The 17,435-nt window shown below is 42.1% G+C and overlaps 1 protein-coding gene across 1 annotated transcript in view; it reads left to right on the forward strand.

Moving 5' to 3' along the window:
- Window positions 1-13,167, forward strand: part of LOC102206986 (ephrin type-A receptor 4-like) — a 27,947-nt gene extending 14,780 nt beyond the window's left edge. Inside the window, exons 6-19 of the mRNA XM_005721117.1 lie at window positions 6-161; window positions 751-1,287; window positions 3,658-3,782; window positions 3,927-4,086; window positions 4,176-4,287; window positions 5,072-5,130; window positions 5,331-5,444; window positions 5,544-5,729; window positions 5,802-5,863; window positions 6,056-6,265; window positions 6,575-6,751; window positions 9,036-9,223; window positions 9,424-9,609; window positions 11,926-13,167. Coding sequence (XP_005721174.1) covers window positions 6-161; window positions 751-1,287; window positions 3,658-3,782; window positions 3,927-4,086; window positions 4,176-4,287; window positions 5,072-5,130; window positions 5,331-5,444; window positions 5,544-5,729; window positions 5,802-5,863; window positions 6,056-6,265; window positions 6,575-6,751; window positions 9,036-9,223; window positions 9,424-9,609; window positions 11,926-12,043 — 2,390 coding nt within the window. The 3' untranslated portion in view covers window positions 12,044-13,167. The remainder of the gene's footprint in view (window positions 1-5; window positions 162-750; window positions 1,288-3,657; window positions 3,783-3,926; window positions 4,087-4,175; window positions 4,288-5,071; window positions 5,131-5,330; window positions 5,445-5,543; window positions 5,730-5,801; window positions 5,864-6,055; window positions 6,266-6,574; window positions 6,752-9,035; window positions 9,224-9,423; window positions 9,610-11,925) is intronic.
- Window positions 13,168-17,435: the final 4,268 nt, after the last annotated feature.

Here is a 17,435-nt window from a genome sequence, read left to right on the forward strand (position 1 = left end):
TGCAGCCTGTCGTGCTGGTTTCTACAAGGCCAAGTCTACAGATCCAGGATGTGCCAAGTGTCCTCCACATAGCCACTCACTCAGAGATGGAGCAACTATCTGTGATTGCCATGCTGGATTCTTCCGTGCTGATACTGACCCTCCCTCCATGGCCTGTACCCGTAAGAGTACACACGCAGACACAAACGATACGTGTATGCATTTGCACAAACAAAAGCAATAAGCACAGCCGTCTTTACCCAAAGTCTATATCTCTAACAAACAGAGGGGCACACAAATGTGTCTGAATGCCACTCCTGTTTCACAATCCCATTCCTTATGACTAAGCCACCATCTACATTCTGTTAGGGAGTGATAACTAAAGACATCAGGAAGTGAATAAATGCTCCCCCCTTTCTCTGTCGCTGTGTAAGTCTATGAGTAGGTTCTGTGTGACAGACTTGGTGGCCTTGGTTAGCGTAATTATGCCTATATACAGCACATGGTTTTTTTGGCCTGGGAAAAGCAAAAACACATACACACAATCTCTCAGGCACACGTACAAAAAAATAAAGGCCACAGACGAAAACATCAACCCCATCAAAAACATCTCACAGCCGTATGATTTTCAGTCTAATGCCAGATGTCTGCATTTTAGGCTGTGCCAGAAGCCCCGCACATTCCATTTACTTCCACATTTTGAATTCACAGTATATGGTTGATTTCATTTATGTTTATGTCCTCCCCCCACCCCTTACGCTCTTCTTTCAGAGCCACCATCAGCCCCACAGCAGCTCATTTCGGTGGTGAATGAGACCTCAGTGGTCTTGGAATGGACCCCCCCTCATCGTTTGGGAGGAAGAAGTGACACAAGCTACAGTCTGGAGTGTCTCATCTGTCAGACTGGGAGCCACAGCCACACTGGTGGTAGAGCCAATCCTAGGAATCGCAGCATCTCTCAGCCTGAGGCTCAGCATAGTGGGCTGGGAATGCAGTCAGACCAGGGGATTGTGGGACCCGAAGCTTCTCATCTAGGCAGAGGTGTCTTCCAGAGCAGGCCTGGAGATTTTCCCCGGCCTGGCTCTGCCGGCGGCTCCGTCTCCAGCTCTCAGTTCTGCGCGCCCTGCGGCTCAGATGTGCTATTCTCTCCCGGTCAGACGGGCCTCACGACCACCAGGGTGGTGGTGAGCGAGCTCAGGGCCCACACGCACTACACCTTCATTGTCCATGCGCGCAATGGGGTTTCCCAGGCCAGTGGTGCAGGGGCAGCACAGAGCGTGTCTGTGAGCGTCACCACCAACCAAGCTGGTGAGAAAGAGAAGTGTTTGTTTGTGATAAATCTGTTTGTCAGATTGTTGACTGTAACACAAAATCTGCTTATAGATGTTGTCCGTAAGTGGGTCAGCAGAATACAAGCCGCTACTCAGTGCGTGCGAAGGCCTACAGGAAGTTCGGTCGCATGAGTAAAGCTCAAAACTGTAGATTGCACAAGCAGATATGCACATGCTCTGCATGTAGGTATACTGCATCTGTGTGTATTGAAAGTAGCATCTGCTGTAAGCACTTTAAAGCTGTAAAACAATGGCAATTTTCCCACTTGTGATAGGAAGTAAAGGTACATATTGGTTTGCAATGAATGGAAAACACAGTTTCATTTGAAAATTGAGAAGGTTCTGGATAACATGTGAGAAGCAGAAACATGACGGCCAGTGGGGCTAAACCTTTCTGTATGTGAGAACGCAAATGTACCACACAATGGGATATTTTAATTTAGCTACTTGCAAGAATTTAGCAGGTAATGATCTGGTGGATTCACAGTGAGCCAGCGGTCCTGTCTCCTGCCCCTCTGCCTCCTGCATGCTTTACTTAGGAATACTTTGTTTAGCTCCTTGGTTAAACAGTATCCTGGTAGTGAGATCACATCTAAAAGCAGACTACTACTTTTAATGTCATCCTGGCTTCATTGTCTCCACGTTGTTCAGGCTTCATGTGTGAAAACTGGTTAAGTTGTTAATGGAGAAACACACGACAAGGCCCGTGTCGTGCTCTCTTCCAGCCGGAAACTTGTTCTCTTACTATCACTGTCACAGTTGCCATAGTTATTACTCTGTCCTCCTACACCTAACAACAGCTGAATTAATTATAGGGGTGTTTTCAAGAGGATGCCAGAAAGCATTCTGGAAAATGTAAATCACAGACTTAAAAACAAATAGAGAGAGTTGGTTAAAGGGGGAAACGGATGCAATAAAAAGTAAATCGCCACACTTAAATAACTGAGCAGAATCGTGTCGACACTCAACAGCGCCGGCGTACCAAAGGGTGGGATTTTCCTCTTTTTTTTTTTTGCCCTAAAATGCTTAACCGCAAAACTATTTGAAAAGTCACTCACATTTTATGAAGTGTTTCATTTTAGTTGTGAAGGTGTCAGCTGGTGTGTGGCGTTCCTCGCACATGCTCTCCATTAGTTTTCAGCGTTTGCTTTTCTTTCTTTCTTTTTTTGATGCTGTTACATCTCAACTGTCATTGCTGTAAGTCTTTATGGTGGCATTTAGAAAGCAGCGCACCTGCCTGGTTCCAGGTGCCCCGGGGAAATAACTTAGCAGCGTGTGCACAGCATGAGAGCGTGCCTGGGATCTGTCAAGCCCAACCTGCACTACCATATGGCTCGATATCGTATGAGCAGCCACAAAGGAGGACAAAGAGAGAGTTAAAAGGAGGGAAATGTGGAGGGATTTAAGGGGAGAGAGTGCAGAATGGAGCTTGTCTCTGTGGAATAGGAAGGAACGAGATGTAGGTCAGTTCTCGGGTGCACTGGGTCAATGGGACTGTTGATAAACAGCCATTCTGAGCTGTGTTCAGTGACGCCAAACTATCATATGGTTCACCTTAGAATCAGCATTAGAGCATATTCAGCTTGTCATTCTGCATATGTTATACTGATGCTCCTCAAACTTTCTTTAAATAATGTAAACTATTTAAAATATTTCAAGGCCAATATGATGTAAAAGTGTCAGTGTCAGTTAATAAAAATACAAACCGTTACATTTTGCATTTACCGATTGCAAAAGTGGTGGAAATCCACCAAAGACAGACGGAATTTCACTGAACCGAGTCTTTCTTGTGGGTTGCACCTCAGATTTAGTAACAAACAGGGACTCGTGCATCACTGAGGATTTTTGTCATTTTCTGTGCCAGAGAGGCAACTGCAGCGATCAAACTCTTTTCCAGGCACAGTCGGTGTCTTTGCTTTGTTTTGATCAGAGTCATTACACAAAGAGAAGCTTAGCACAAATATATGGATCACCTCTTTTTCTGTGGTGTCTGTACTTGTGCTACGCTTGAAACTCTGTACCATTTTCACGATTTTCGTCTGTCATTAAATATCTGTGCTCACAGTAGACGGGATTGTACTTGGTGCTTTTTCCTTCTGTGAGGTATTGCGGCAGCTGGATGAAAATAGGAATATGGAAAATGAAATGTAGTTCAGCGAGCTTTTGTTATTGAAATAATTGTTGCTAAAATATGTTTGGCTCATATATCATTAAATTACCATTTAGGAAAAAAAAAGTACCTCCTGCAGTACTCTGAAGTGCCCCTAGGGGTATGAGTACCATTTGAGAAACAGTGGGTTAGACTATTGTCTTTGTATTAGTTCTCATCATGTTTCTCTCCTCTCAGCACCCTCTCCAGTGTCGTCTATCCAAGCCACTGATGTCACCAGGCACAGTTTGTCGTTGTCGTGGCAACAGCCGGATCGACCCAACGGGGTCATCCTGGAGTACGAGGTCAAGTTCTATGAAAAGGTGAGCTGCCCGCAGGTTAATTCAGCTCAGGCAGCTGTTTGGAATGTCAATATGCCGGCTCGCTGTTCGCATTGCACTGATGGTGAGGATGGATTTGCATTCAGACACTGAATAGATACCCTTCTTTTTGTCCCGGCTAATCAGGATCAGAGAGAGAGGTCGTACCGCATAATGAGGACCTTCTCTCGGAGTGTCGATGTCACGGGTCTCAACCCCCTCACTGTTTACGTGTTTCATGTGCGCGCTCGCACAGCTGCTGGATATGGAGAGTTCAGCACTCCCTTCGAATTCTCCACAAATTCAGGTATTCAAACAGCGCCGTTCAGTAGTGGGAGTTTTAAAAGAAGCAGCTATCACTTTTTGGTTGGTGACTTCTGTGCCCTTCCTCCTTAGATCCCTTCCCTCTGATTGGAGAAGGAGTCAACTCTGCCTTCCTGCTGCTGTCTGTCAGCGGGGTTGGAATTTTACTGCTGATATCTGCAGCTGTCTTCATCATTAGTCGCAGGTATATACACACACACATACAGACACACACACAGCAACACAGACATACAAACACAAAAGATCCAGTAGCCATACACACCTATAGACTTGTTAGGCCGGCTAGAAAGTTCTCATCAGTGCAAAGCTGACGTCAACACGAGTGCAGCCTTTCTGTTAACTACTGCTTCTGACCAAACTGCTTCAGCGCACACAAACAACAGCCACAGTTCCCCTGCTATTGTGGGCCTAAATAATGTGTGTGTGTTACCTGAAGCTTTTAAAAGGGATTAAAGTGGAGACAGTGATAATCCCTTTGTCCCTGACTTGTCATTACAGTCTCTTCAGCAACATAGCATGTGTGTCAGCTTCCGCTGGCGTGCACCCTCACCAGCATGCGCAGATGCCCACACACACACACTCACGCACACACCTGCTCAGACACAAAGGTGTTTTTGACAGTCTCTTTGTTTAATGGAAAACACCTTTTATCTTGCGCTACCTGAGGCGTTGTGCCTCCTCCCTCTCTCGCTTAAATGCTTTGATCTGGTCGTTCTATGCTTTCCTGCAGCCCGTTGCTCTGCCTTCCTCATTGTCACTGCTTTCTGTTGCGGCAAATCCTTGAAAATCCAGCGAAAGGCACAGCCCTGCTAGAAGAGAAAGCACACAAAGTTAAAAGCAGTGTGACACACGTGGCCTTTTGTCAGGTCAAATGACTAAAAATCACAGCACAAAAGACCCAATAAATGAAAAAGATGGCTACGAGCTCACTTATCTTCATTGTCTGTCCCTCATTTATGTCTCATCAGGAGGAGCAAGTACAGTAAAACAAAGCAGGACTCGGAGGAAGAGAAACATCTTAACCCAGGTACTGCATATGTGCACGTAAGGTCTCGTGGATGCTGTTTCTCCAACTATTCCTTCAGATCCACCTGCACATCTTATACGCATACCGCCAAAAGATATTTACATAACATATGCAGTTATACAACAATTTCTCACCCTCCTCTGCATCCCTCCTTCTCCTCCTTCATCTCGTCTCCTCTCCCGCCTCTCCTACCTTTGCAGGAGTGAAAATCTATGTGGACCCGTTCACCTATGAAGACCCCGATCAGGCCATCCACGAGTTTGCCAAAGAGATTGATGTCAGCAGTATTCACATTGAGAAGGTTATTGGCATGGGTAAGCCTGGCATCGGTGCTCGCGCACACTCACAAACCCACACACACATGCTTACTTGGCGCTGACGCTGCTGTTTTTGCTATCTCTGTGTGTGTGTAGGAGAGTTTGGGGAGGTGTGCAGCGGTCGGCTGCGTGTGCAGGGGAAGAGGGAGATCTATGTGGCCATCAAGAGTCTGAAGGCAGGATACTCTGACAAACAGAGGCGGGACTTCCTGTCTGAGGCATCCATCATGGGACAGTTTGACCACCCGAACATCATCAGGCTGGAGGGTGTCGTCACGAGATGTGAGTAGTGCTCAGCTTAGAACTCAGTGTGGAGATTTTGCTTGATATTTATAAAACTCTTTACCTCTTCAGGTAAACCATTGATGATCATCACAGAATATATGGAAAATGGATCTCTGGATGCATTTCTTCGGGTATGGGCCCTTTTATTACGCTGTCATCTCCTGTTATGAAATGAATATAAATTTTGGTTCTGAGTGGTATTTAAAAAAATGTGGTGAAAAAGATTTAAATCACAGATGAAATGCAGTCAGTCAAGACTGTACTGCTAGCTGTGGGTGTCTGTGTTAACTTGCCTTCCTGTCTCTGCAATTGTACCATTTCAGAAACATGACGGCCAGTTTACAGTGATCCAGCTGGTCGGCATGCTGCGCGGCATCGCCTCAGGTATGAAGTACCTGTCAGACATGAACTACGTGCACAGAGACCTGGCAGCACGAAACATCCTGGTGAACAGCAACCTGGTGTGTAAGGTGTCCGACTTTGGCCTGAGCCGAGTTCTGGAGGACGACCCAGAGGCCGCCTACACTGCAAGGGTAAGACACACTGTTATTTTCCTCATGTTAAAACAATGCTTTGCTTTTAATGATGGCAAATTCATTATTCTTTATCACTTACATATTTCATATATATATGTGCTATCACATCTTCAGTTCACACATTTGTTGTTAAAGGCGGCCAAAAAGCTGTAGAATTCATCAAATGAATAGACGCCGCTGAAAGAGCGACGCTTAGAGCAATAAACATTAGCAATGAGGAGGTTTTTTCGCCCCCGACTGATTAAATGAAATCATAAAAAACATAAATTATTCAATTAACCAGTGTGACTTTTACTGCTGTTTTAGGAGGCCACTGGGACTTATCTTTCTCCTGGGGGGAAAATCCCCATCAGATGGACTGCTCCAGAAGCTATAGCCTACAGGAAGTTCACCACAGCCAGCGATGTGTGGAGTTATGGTATCGTTATGTGGGAGGTGGTTTCATATGGAGAGAGACCCTACTGGGACATGAACAACCAAGATGTGAGTAATTTTAATATTATTGAATCCATGCGATGCCTTGTAGAAAAAAAGAAAAAGAATGCTGGAATTCTTGATGTGTGTGAATGATCTTTATCCTCGAAGAAAGAGTGAAAGTAAAAACAATGGCTTATGTGATGTAACACAAAGCTGTGTTTTTGGACATGTGATCAGCTCTGAAGCTAAAATGACATATACACATATACTACAGCTTCTGAGCCACAAGCATTAACATTAATTAGAATTTTCGCAAACAAGTTGTGAGCTGTGACTTTCTCTAGAAGTCAAATTAAACTTTTGCTAATGTTCACACAGGAAATGGGACTTAAATTAACCCCGTCTACACAACACACCCCACTTCTTTTGCATATTTCAGACAAAAATAAACTGTCCTCTGTGCACTTCTCTCTGAGCAGTGTCTTTGACCTCTGTGCTGTTTGTAAAATGCAAAAAAAAGTGCAAAATTTGGGTTTGAGATCCTTGGGTAAGTTGAAAGCAATCAGAGGACGTTTTATTGAAGATAAATATTGAGACATATATGAATTGGCTGCTTAGAGTCATTCCTCAGCCAAGCCAGGCAGTAATTGTGTTTTTAGGACTCTGCACCAGCGACAGATGCAGCTGGAGGCACTATGTTTTCTGCTTTTCCATCCATCATTAGTCTCTCTCTTACTTGTTAACATGATATCTCAGGAATGCCCTCAGGGGAATTTTTTTCAAGTCTGGCACAAACGTTCAAAGGTGAAGGTCACTATGGCGGGAAAGGATTTCATTACATATGTTTACTTGGATTAGACTGATTTTCTGGATAAACGTCACTGTGACCTCAAAGAACAAGCTTTTTGGACATAGCTCAAGAATTCATACGCTAATTACACTGGAGAGGGTAAAGAGATGAAGTGATTAAATTATATATCATCATGCGCTGCAAATGTGCTTTCGGTGTTGTAAGCCAGTAATAGAAGGGGAAATGGATGTAAAATATTACTTGATCTGTTCGAGGAGATACCGACCGAGTCGGCTGTACTTTGTAAACTTTTATCGACATATGAAGAAAAATGGTGTTACAGAGTTCATTTGGAGTAGTTGAAACAACTAAGATGACTTGTGAACATGTCTGCAATGTGATGGATTTCATCTGCAGCACTGTTTGGATATTTAGTTGATTTTTATTTTGTCCAAGTATTAAAAGGGGAAATTTGCACAAGCAGAGGTGCACTATGCACTTTATTAGCTTATTTTTTGTAGTGCATAGATTTATATTATAAACTTACTTCACTAACAGAAACAAGTGAACTTTGTTTTCTTTCTTTATGAATATCCCGGCTATACTTTTCATACCGAGACGGGTTTTGACTGAGTAGCATTTTAGTATCGCAAAGGTTTACAGAGTGTGTTGCAGACATGTGCTGCTTGATATCTGCACTGCACACAGGAAAATGCAGAGCTGCACACATCTGCAGGAGATTAAAATCAATCGCAGTTAGTGGTGAGACGACTTTGGGAACCGTTTGGAAAACAACAAGCGAGTAATAAATCTTCAGGGAGAAGAATTTGCTTTGCTATTGGTGAAGTTTAAACGGCAGTCGCACGATTTTCATCATTTCCTTACAAAAACCACAGATTTATTTAAAAGTCTAAAAAAAAGGTGTTTTCTGACAGTAAGTATACACCACAGCATTTTTTTAGCTAAGTGACTGTACAAGTTTTAGATGGGTTGCCATAATATTTTACCCAGATATTTGTGGTTCACAGAGAATGAATCATAATAATGTTTGTCATCCTTATTTTTTCTGGAGCTGCAGAAAAGCAAGAGCGGGTCAAAGTTGGTCACTAAATGTTTGAAAGCTATCATCCAAATTTAAGATGATGAACATGGTGAACATTACACATTGTCATTAGGTAGATTAGTGTAGCGCCCATTCAGTGAGAGTGTAACCCAGGTTATTTGGCTAGAATTTACATGACAGGCTGTTACCATAAAAGCTAACAGATAAGCAGCTGATGCTACTGCTTTGAAAAGAAGGACAATTAGTAAATGGACGTTTTATGCTTCTTAAAAAGCAACACATGAACTGTGCTCTGCATGAGGATAATTACCAATGCTAACCAAGTCAGCTGCTAAGTAATCAGGAAAGCTCATCTTATAGCTTCAAATGGCCATTTAAACATAAACAGGTGCAGTTTCACATTTTCTTGTGTTTGGTCTGCGTTTAACAATTTTCACATGTGACCAAATTTTTGGAACATCTTGGGTTTTCTGATAACAATGTGAAACCTTTTTTAGGTGATCAAAGCAATAGAAGAGGGCTACCGACTGCCTGCGCCCATGGACTGTCCTGTGGTGCTGCACCAGCTCATGTTGGACTGTTGGGAGAGGGATCGAGCAGAGAGACCCACGTTCAGCCAGATCCTCAACATGTTGGATAAACTCATACGCAACCCTGGGACTTTGCGCCGGACAGGAGGGGAAAGGTACTTACAGTGCACGAAAGCAAAGACAGAAATTTCCTCAAGCAAAGTAGCAATTACATGCACATCCACACATATCCACATTCATATTGTGCTCACACCCACTCCCACATCTTTATGATTTTTTTTCTTCAGTTATGACTTCACACTCCTATTTCAGTCCCTTGCCACCACCAACCTGCTGTTTTTTTCTGCACATATAGACCCACAGGCACAATACTGGAGTCAGGGGTGGGTTCAGAGGTGTGTGTGGCGGTCATACCGGAGATGTGTGTGCCCGAGTGGTCGCTGTGTGAGTGGCTGCAGTCCATTGGGTTGGAGAGGTACAGAGACACCCTTGCAGCAGCGGGTTACACCAGCCTTGACAGTCTTCTGGCTCTCACACACCAGTAAGTGTACCTTCATGTGAAAATGGATTGAAATAGGAGCCACTCTGGCATTAAAAATGTCTTAAAAATGGAATCTGTGATTTTTTTAAGCATTGGGCATAATCGAGTTAAAACTAGCAACAGAAACCCACTCGTATTTCTGAATCAAAATTCAGTGTCATGAAAAGCTGAAACAGGGTGTAAGAAATTTATTTATTCTGTATAATCGCAGCTTTCATTCTGTCCTGTAATATTTAACACTTTAATGATCTCAATGCTTATTAACTGAAAAACGTCAGTGATGATCCATATTACAGTCTTTTTAAAGTACCTTCTGTTTGTAAGCCTTGTTTAGTTTAACCAGAAACATAATTAGGGGGGAAAGTGAGTGATAAAAGCTACTCATAACTATAACATTACATCATTTAAAAAGCTAGTGTCACCTCATAATCTTACAAATGCTTCTTTTTGTGTTAATTGGGTGTTCTCATTAGCAGCGAGTTTAGCTCGCACTCACTCTTAATGGCATTAAAACAGACCTGTTTTGCATTTGTAGACTGTATATAAAAGAAGGATGCAACCTTCTGTGATGAATGGTGATGAGACAAACCCAGCGTGAGGCACAGAGGCAGGGGAGGTAAAAAGCAAAAGAGCCTTTGTTGGCAGAGAGTCTAAAGGGTAAAAATTAAGCATAAAACTAGAACCGAGCAGAAACAGCTGAGATTATAAAAATGCGTCATAACGGAGAAGAAGACAATGACTATAAATACGCTGTGAGCTAATTACACAGCAAAACACAGGAGGGAGCAGGATAGAGGTGGAAATAATGAATCCCAGGTGAAACAAAGCAGGAATAAATAGAGAATCACAAAGATGGAAACAAAAGAAATAAAAACTAACCTTCAATGTTAACTAGGGATTAACCAAACGACAAATAACACTGATAAAAGTAGAAAGACGACAATACACAACTCGTGTAAGGCATGAGTTACTAGGAACAGAGAAGGAAGAGGGAAACGCTGGGGGGATTATAAAGGTAATAAATTAACTCAAGAACCAGAACACAAAATCAAAACAACCCAAAACCAAAGGAAGTTAAAAACTAAAAATGTCACAAACTTCTCAAAAACATGGGACTGTGACACATCCATCCATCCATCGTCCTCTGCTTCCTCACTTCAGGTTTAGCTCTGAAATGCTGGATTCTTTCTAATAGTCAGCAGGGTTCAATCACTCCAGTTGCAGAAAAGCAAAGGTCCAAATCTTTTTTCTAGATTTATAAACCTGTAAACTGAACCACTATTACGAAGACTTTTTTTTAACAAAGAGTAATGTTTATTTTGTAAATTTTAGTCCCATTTAAATGTAAAAGGCAGAAATGTTTTGTACGTGGCTACACTCCAACTGAGAAATCATTGACTAGCTCGTTCTCACTCCCGAGGCATAATATAGGCGAGGCGTTCCTGAGTAACGCGAAAGGTGACCTACTGCGTTCTTATGCTACACGGTAATACACATTCCAGCCATGTATTCGAGCCCTAACTCTAACCTTATCCCTAACTTTAACCAGCACTTTAATGACGTTAGCTAATGTTTTCCAAAGCGATTTAAGTTAAACGAACATATATGTGTAGATTCATTCCAAAAGGCTCTCATGTTTCCTCCTTTTTCTGACCTCGTAATATAAGGATGTGTTGGGTGGCAGGAAGCGTATTAAACTGACGATTTGTCACCTAGCATAAAATGTTACGCTTTGGGAATGAGAACGTGTTGCATTGACATGTGAGCATGCAGTGTCCTCGACTTCTAAGCCACACCCACTCCTCACTCATCATGTCTGCTTTTTTTTTTTTTTTTTCTTAAAGCAAGTAGGCGATCATTTCAATATTTCAAGCCCCGAAGATGGGAACCCACAGACCAATTCACGTTAGACATCACATTAGCTGCAGTTGCCATCTTTTATATACAGTCTTTGTTTTATTAGCATGTGGTTTCTTGATTACGTTGCTTCGTTTTGTTGCTTTACTCTTTTAGTGCTGGGAGACAATGGTGTTTGCGGTGCAAAGGCATGAAGTATATTAAACTCTTCATATTACGGCTGTAGTTTAATTGATAGACCGCTGGCCTGTTATTACCCAGTGATTTAAATGCATAGTTGAGCAGATGCAAAACCCTAAATATCTCCAAATGTTTGTGTGTGGTGAAAGTCAAAGTGTGGGTCAATTTAAAATAAGTAGGCTCGTGATCAAAAGAAAATAACAGCCAGCCTTATCCCTTAAATACTGCATATTGTGCCTTTGTGTGTCTGAACATTTATCTCTGTCTGTGCACCCACAGGGAGATGGACAGACTTGGAATAATCACACCGTCACATCAGGACATACTAATTGCTAGTGTGCAGCAAGAAATATTCTCTCAAATGCAACACATGCAGCACACTATGGTTCCAGTCTGAGCTGGCGAATGGATACAAACCTGTTTCATTTACCTCATCTGTGCACTTTAGAGGGACTTTTCACCAGTGGAAATATAAAGGAGCGTCGTACAGTAGAAACGCAAAGCGAGACGGAAGAAAGGAAGATTGAAAAGCAGCACTTTTTGTGAACTTCCATCCTGTGGAGTTTTCTATAAACCGTGATCTGGACGTGGTCGCCGATAGCGTTGAGCTACCGGCAGCTTAGACTGAAGCCTCATCCTCTTATCCAGTTTCACTTCTTCTCCTCTTTTCTCATCTGTTTTCTGAAGGCTGACATGTGCATAAGCAGAATGGCTTCCAACCTAGTTTGTCCCTTTGGCTGCTTTTGCGCTCGACTTGAACAAAATGTATTTTGTTTGCTCGTGTGTCTGTGTTTGTGCGTGTGTTTGTGCGGCGTGCGTAGCGTGAGTGCATCCTACATGAATTCTCCCTCGTCAAGATGTCAGCTATCATTGAATAACCTTAATATGCAACGTTAAAGAGGGAGCAGGAGAAGCCGGAAAGAATGTATCATTACGAGCTCTTACTAGTTTCATACAGGAGGATGATGCTAACCAATTGTATGATTTCGCTTGTGTTTTTCTTTTTTTATATTCATGTTTTTATTTTAAACTGTATGAACTTTTGATTCTGTTGAAGTAAACATTTAGATTAGGATGTTGTCCATCGGTGTCCGTGTACTTGTCACTTGTTTGATGCTAAGAAATAGATACATGAAGCAGTTTGTTTATTTATGAGCTTTTTTTAAAAAAAAAAAATCTAGTTTGTGCATAGTAAAATAGAAACACTGAGAAATGTTGTAATAAGTGCCATATTGCATTGCAATAAATGCCAAACCATCAGTGTATGTAGGTTTTTAATTGTGTTTGAACAGAAGTTTGGAACTGTAATATATTTAAAGTTCACTGTAATGCACTCTCCGGGCTCTTTATGTTTATAATTTCTCCGTTTTGGCAGAAGAAAGTGTCCTCTGTGAAAGTCGAGACTTAGTCAGAGGTGCCTGTAACAAGGAAAACAACTCCAGAAGAACACCCAGCTGAAAGTCTGCTGGTGTTATCGCACACAGTGTTGCGTTTGAGTGGGTACGAAAGAGAAAAGAGACACAGAAGAAGAGAAAAGAAGGAGACAGAGTGGGAGAAAGGAAAAGCTGTGAGGAGAAAACAAACTTAAATTAAAAGAAGAGAAAATTAAGAGTGGGCTGTCACCAAGAGCATCTGTGTGGCCTCGTGCTTTTTTAAAAAAAAATTGGTTTCTTTCTTTCTTCTTCAGTTTTTTTCTCACTAAATTGGGCTGAGCCTGCAGTGCAAACATGTCAAATCAGCAAACATCTGTCTCCCGCTACACCGCCACACAAACATACACTGCATATATATGTGTATACTGCGACACACGCAAACACACACCAGCGAGTTGATTGGAGGAACCCTTTGATATAAATATAAAAAAGGCGAAGATATGATTGGGTTTCATTCTGGCAAAAAATGTCAATGTTTTTCCGTCCTAATGAGAGTTGCCTGCGCACCAAGAAGCGAATACACACACACGACCCCCTGCCTCCCTCTCAGTACGTCCAAATCACACACAGCAAGCAAAATGCTGATGGTGGTTAATGAGGCGGAAGCCTCTGAGTAAGAGACAGAAAGAGGAAGAGAGAGACAGAGGGAAAGAGTTGTGTTGGCTCGGAGCAATGAAACAGGCAGCTTTCGTCAAATAATGAGACACTGACACCACATTTAGCAGGTAGCCTTTTGGAATGATGCATCAATGCACTGAACTCTACCTGGAAAAAAAAGAAACAGAGTAGCAGCTGTCTTATTAAGAAAAACTCTTCAAAGGTTGAATAAACTCACTATCCACTGTTTCAAACTTGGCTGTATGGATGTAGCGTGTGTGACTAAGCGGGTAGATGTGCTCTGCAGGTGACTCTGTTGGTTTTGTCGTCACTTAGAAATTTGAATCCTGCTGATTTTGGTGATTACCTGATATTTCCTATAGTGGTGCCATCAGGCAAAAGCACGGGAAAGAGCCTCTCTCATCAGTCGTTCCCGTTTCTCTCTCTTATCTCACTTTTTTTTAAGTAATGAAAACACTGTATCTCAGCTTCAGTCATTCCAGTCCACTCTTAGGACATCATCGCTAAAACAACACAGTCCGACTTGTTCCTCGCTTCACTGTGTTGCTTTTAATTTGAAATCGTCGTGTTATTAGCCAGACGTCGTTTTTCTGTGTCAAACGCTACTTTTAAAGCGTAGCACCCTACTTTTAAGGAGCTTTCACATGGCACATCAACACATTTTAACCTTTAGCGCATCTTTTCAGACACTTTCATCGCCACTATGGAAAGGTCATGATAAATTAGCATCAGTAAAGTCAAAACTTTACCGCCAGTAGGGCAGGTGTTTATTAGTCACAGGTTCAGGAGTTTGGGTCTTCTTGGTTTGTGAAATGTCAGCAGCTGTTGAATGGACAGTAATGAAATTTAATGCAAACATTTGTAATTCAAAGACGATGTTATCTTTTGGTTTTTGCTCCAGTGTCAGCATGTTGATCCTTTCCCTCTCTGGCTTTGACCAATTAACTTTTGTTGTGTTGTGTTCAGTGTCAAGCACAAACTGTTAGCATTTCAAAACACTAAGATGTGAACCATCAATACGTTAGCGTTAGCTTATTTAGCTCTAATCGCTGTAAAACCCTTGAAAAGATTCACCTTTGCATATCCAGAAGTCTATGACAAAGTTTTTTTTAGCAAAGATATTTCATGCACCACTTTAAGGTTACATTTTCATTGCATTTATTACTATAAAGTCGCCTGTAGGCGTTCCGAGTTGTCGTCAAATTGATCAATCACGGGGATAAAAAGGACACAGTTTAGTGCTGAATCCACATTGACTGATGGCAGAGTGAGCAGTAGATATTTTAACCCTAAAAGACACTCTTGTTATATCGAGAAGGGCAGATCAAATTGAATCTTTCTGTCTACGTGTCTCAGTGGGAGGCGATTGTGGGTTTTTGTCCCTAGATTAGGGTGGGTACAGAGCCAGCTAATCCTACCCGCTCTTCCATGTGGGAGTGGCAGTGGGGTATCTTTGCTGTGCAGCCAGCCGTAATCTAATGGGAGCGAGATCGTGCTTTGTACACGGGCACGCTCGCTCACACTCAGCTGGAGACGCACAACACAAAGTCTAGATTTGTTTCAGGATTAAAAGCATCACCTCAGTAACTGACATAGTGCCACAAGCATTCCCACGGTAAGCCCAATGAGGTTGCCTCTGTGTGCACATGTGCATGTGAGGCCGTGAGCGTATGCGTGAATGTGGCTGTATTTCTATCTGCTGCTGTTGAGTGTTATATATGTATATATAAAAATCAGAGAAAAAAAAGAAATGAGCGGAGACAAATTTATGTACACACTCACATCCAGACACACAAACTCGCAGCATTCAGTACCACTGGAGAAGCAGCTGCCTAAATTGGCAGCCCATGTCCCTCTCATTATGCTGGCCAGTCACTCGTGTCCTGGCGCTCTCTCTCCCCTGCTGCTGCTGCTGGACAGGTAGCATCTGACACACATTAGCCTGCTATTAATAACTTCTGTTGCAGCCATTATCACACACTTAGGGAAAACGATCCCCAGGGTGTCATTTTTGCAGAGACATGCATTAAATATCCAAAACCACCCGATTTTCTCTGAAGTTCTGCAAGCAAAGCAACCGTTTTGTAAGACAAGATTCAGTTTTGCTTAGATGGAAACTCTTGTCAGTTGCAGTGCAATGATTCGATTACCCCTTTGTGTCTTTTTAAAAAAAATTTATGCCTTTTTAATGAAGATAGTAGACACTTAAGGATTAATCCAGGATGTCTGTGAGCTCAGAAGTAAATCCTAAGGAATGTGTGTGGGTGTCGTCCATGGACCTCAACCAATAGAAAGGGAATACCACAGTGATTAAGATTAATCCTACAGGTTCGGACAATCAACACAAATACCATCACAGGATCTCCACCATCAATATCCTCTGGTGCTCTTTCTTGGGTTCTTTACAACCTGATTCAGTGTTGACATTGTGTCTGTTCAAATAAAGCCTTTATTGGGTCATGGAACAATATTTCTTACAAGGATCATGGTGTGTTAGGTTAGCCTATATGTTTACCCTTCTTATAAATGATGCCTCCAGGATTGGCAGGAAGTCAAGGATTCAACCCTTGGTGCAATAAGCCTTTGTGAGTGTATAGAAACATATACAGTGAACTGGGGTCTTAGATGGATTTGACTGTAATACCGTTGTTGCTTTTGGTAGTAACTTACTTTATTGGCGACCGAACCTATGATCACAGGAGCAAAATTCTGTTTATTATAGTTTTTCAAAAAGCCTTTAATATCTTCAAAATAGCCCCTCAGAGACTAGTAGCTATGCTAAAGTCAATAAAAAAATATATTACGTAAAAGTTACATATTGATTTGCATGTTACTGAGTGAAATAAGTATTTCATCAACAAGCTAACATGACTTTCTGGAGAAATCCTTGTTCTTACCCATAGCAGAAAGGTGTTTCTTGTAGATGATCACTGGGTTTGCATAAATCTCAGGAGTTCCTCATAAATTCTCTAAATCCTTAAGATTTCTTGGCTGCTGCTTGGCAACTTGAAGTTTCAGCTCCCTCTGCAGATTTTCTATAGGACTAAGTTCTGGGGACTGGCTAGGCCACTCCATGACCTCAGTGTGCATCTTCCTTATCTGCTCCTTTGTTTCCTTGGCAGGATGTTTTGGACTATTGCAATGCTGGAAGACTCAGTCACAAATGATCTACAGTGTGCTTAAGGGAAGGAGGTTCTAGTCCAGGTTCAACAGTGCGGCACACGGACAGATTCATTGTCTCCTCAACATGTTGAAATCATCCTGTACCCTTAGCAGAAAAACAGCCCAAAGCATAATGTTCCTTCCTCTGTGCTCGACTCAACAAACTTAGAAATTCAGCTGGAGACCAAATCATTGTTTCCTCACATTACTCCCACAGTGTCTCACTGAGCTTTTTTCTATCTGAGGTATCTTCCTGTTAAAAGGGAGTTTTCCCCTCCCGCTGCCGCTAACTGCTTGCTCATAGAGACTCATCTAATTCCTGAGGTCTTCTCTGTATTATTGTAGGATCTTTACCTGTCAATATAAAACACCCTGCGATTACTGTTGTTGTGATTTGGTGCCAATTGAATTGAATTGAATTGAATTGAATTGAATTGAATTGAATTGAATTGAATTGAATTGAATTGAATTGAACTGAAGGAGGAAATTGTTTGAATAATTTGAATAAATCTGAAACATAACATATAACATTTGTCTTATTTGGAATAAGTATGGAACAAATTCACGTCACTCTCC

The sequence above is a fragment of the Pundamilia nyererei genome, unplaced genomic scaffold (genome assembly GCF_000239375.1).
Source record: "Pundamilia nyererei isolate P.nyererei 1_Seehausen unplaced genomic scaffold, PunNye1.0 scaffold00004, whole genome shotgun sequence".
NCBI classification, from domain to species: domain Eukaryota; kingdom Metazoa; phylum Chordata; class Actinopteri; order Cichliformes; family Cichlidae; genus Pundamilia; species Pundamilia nyererei.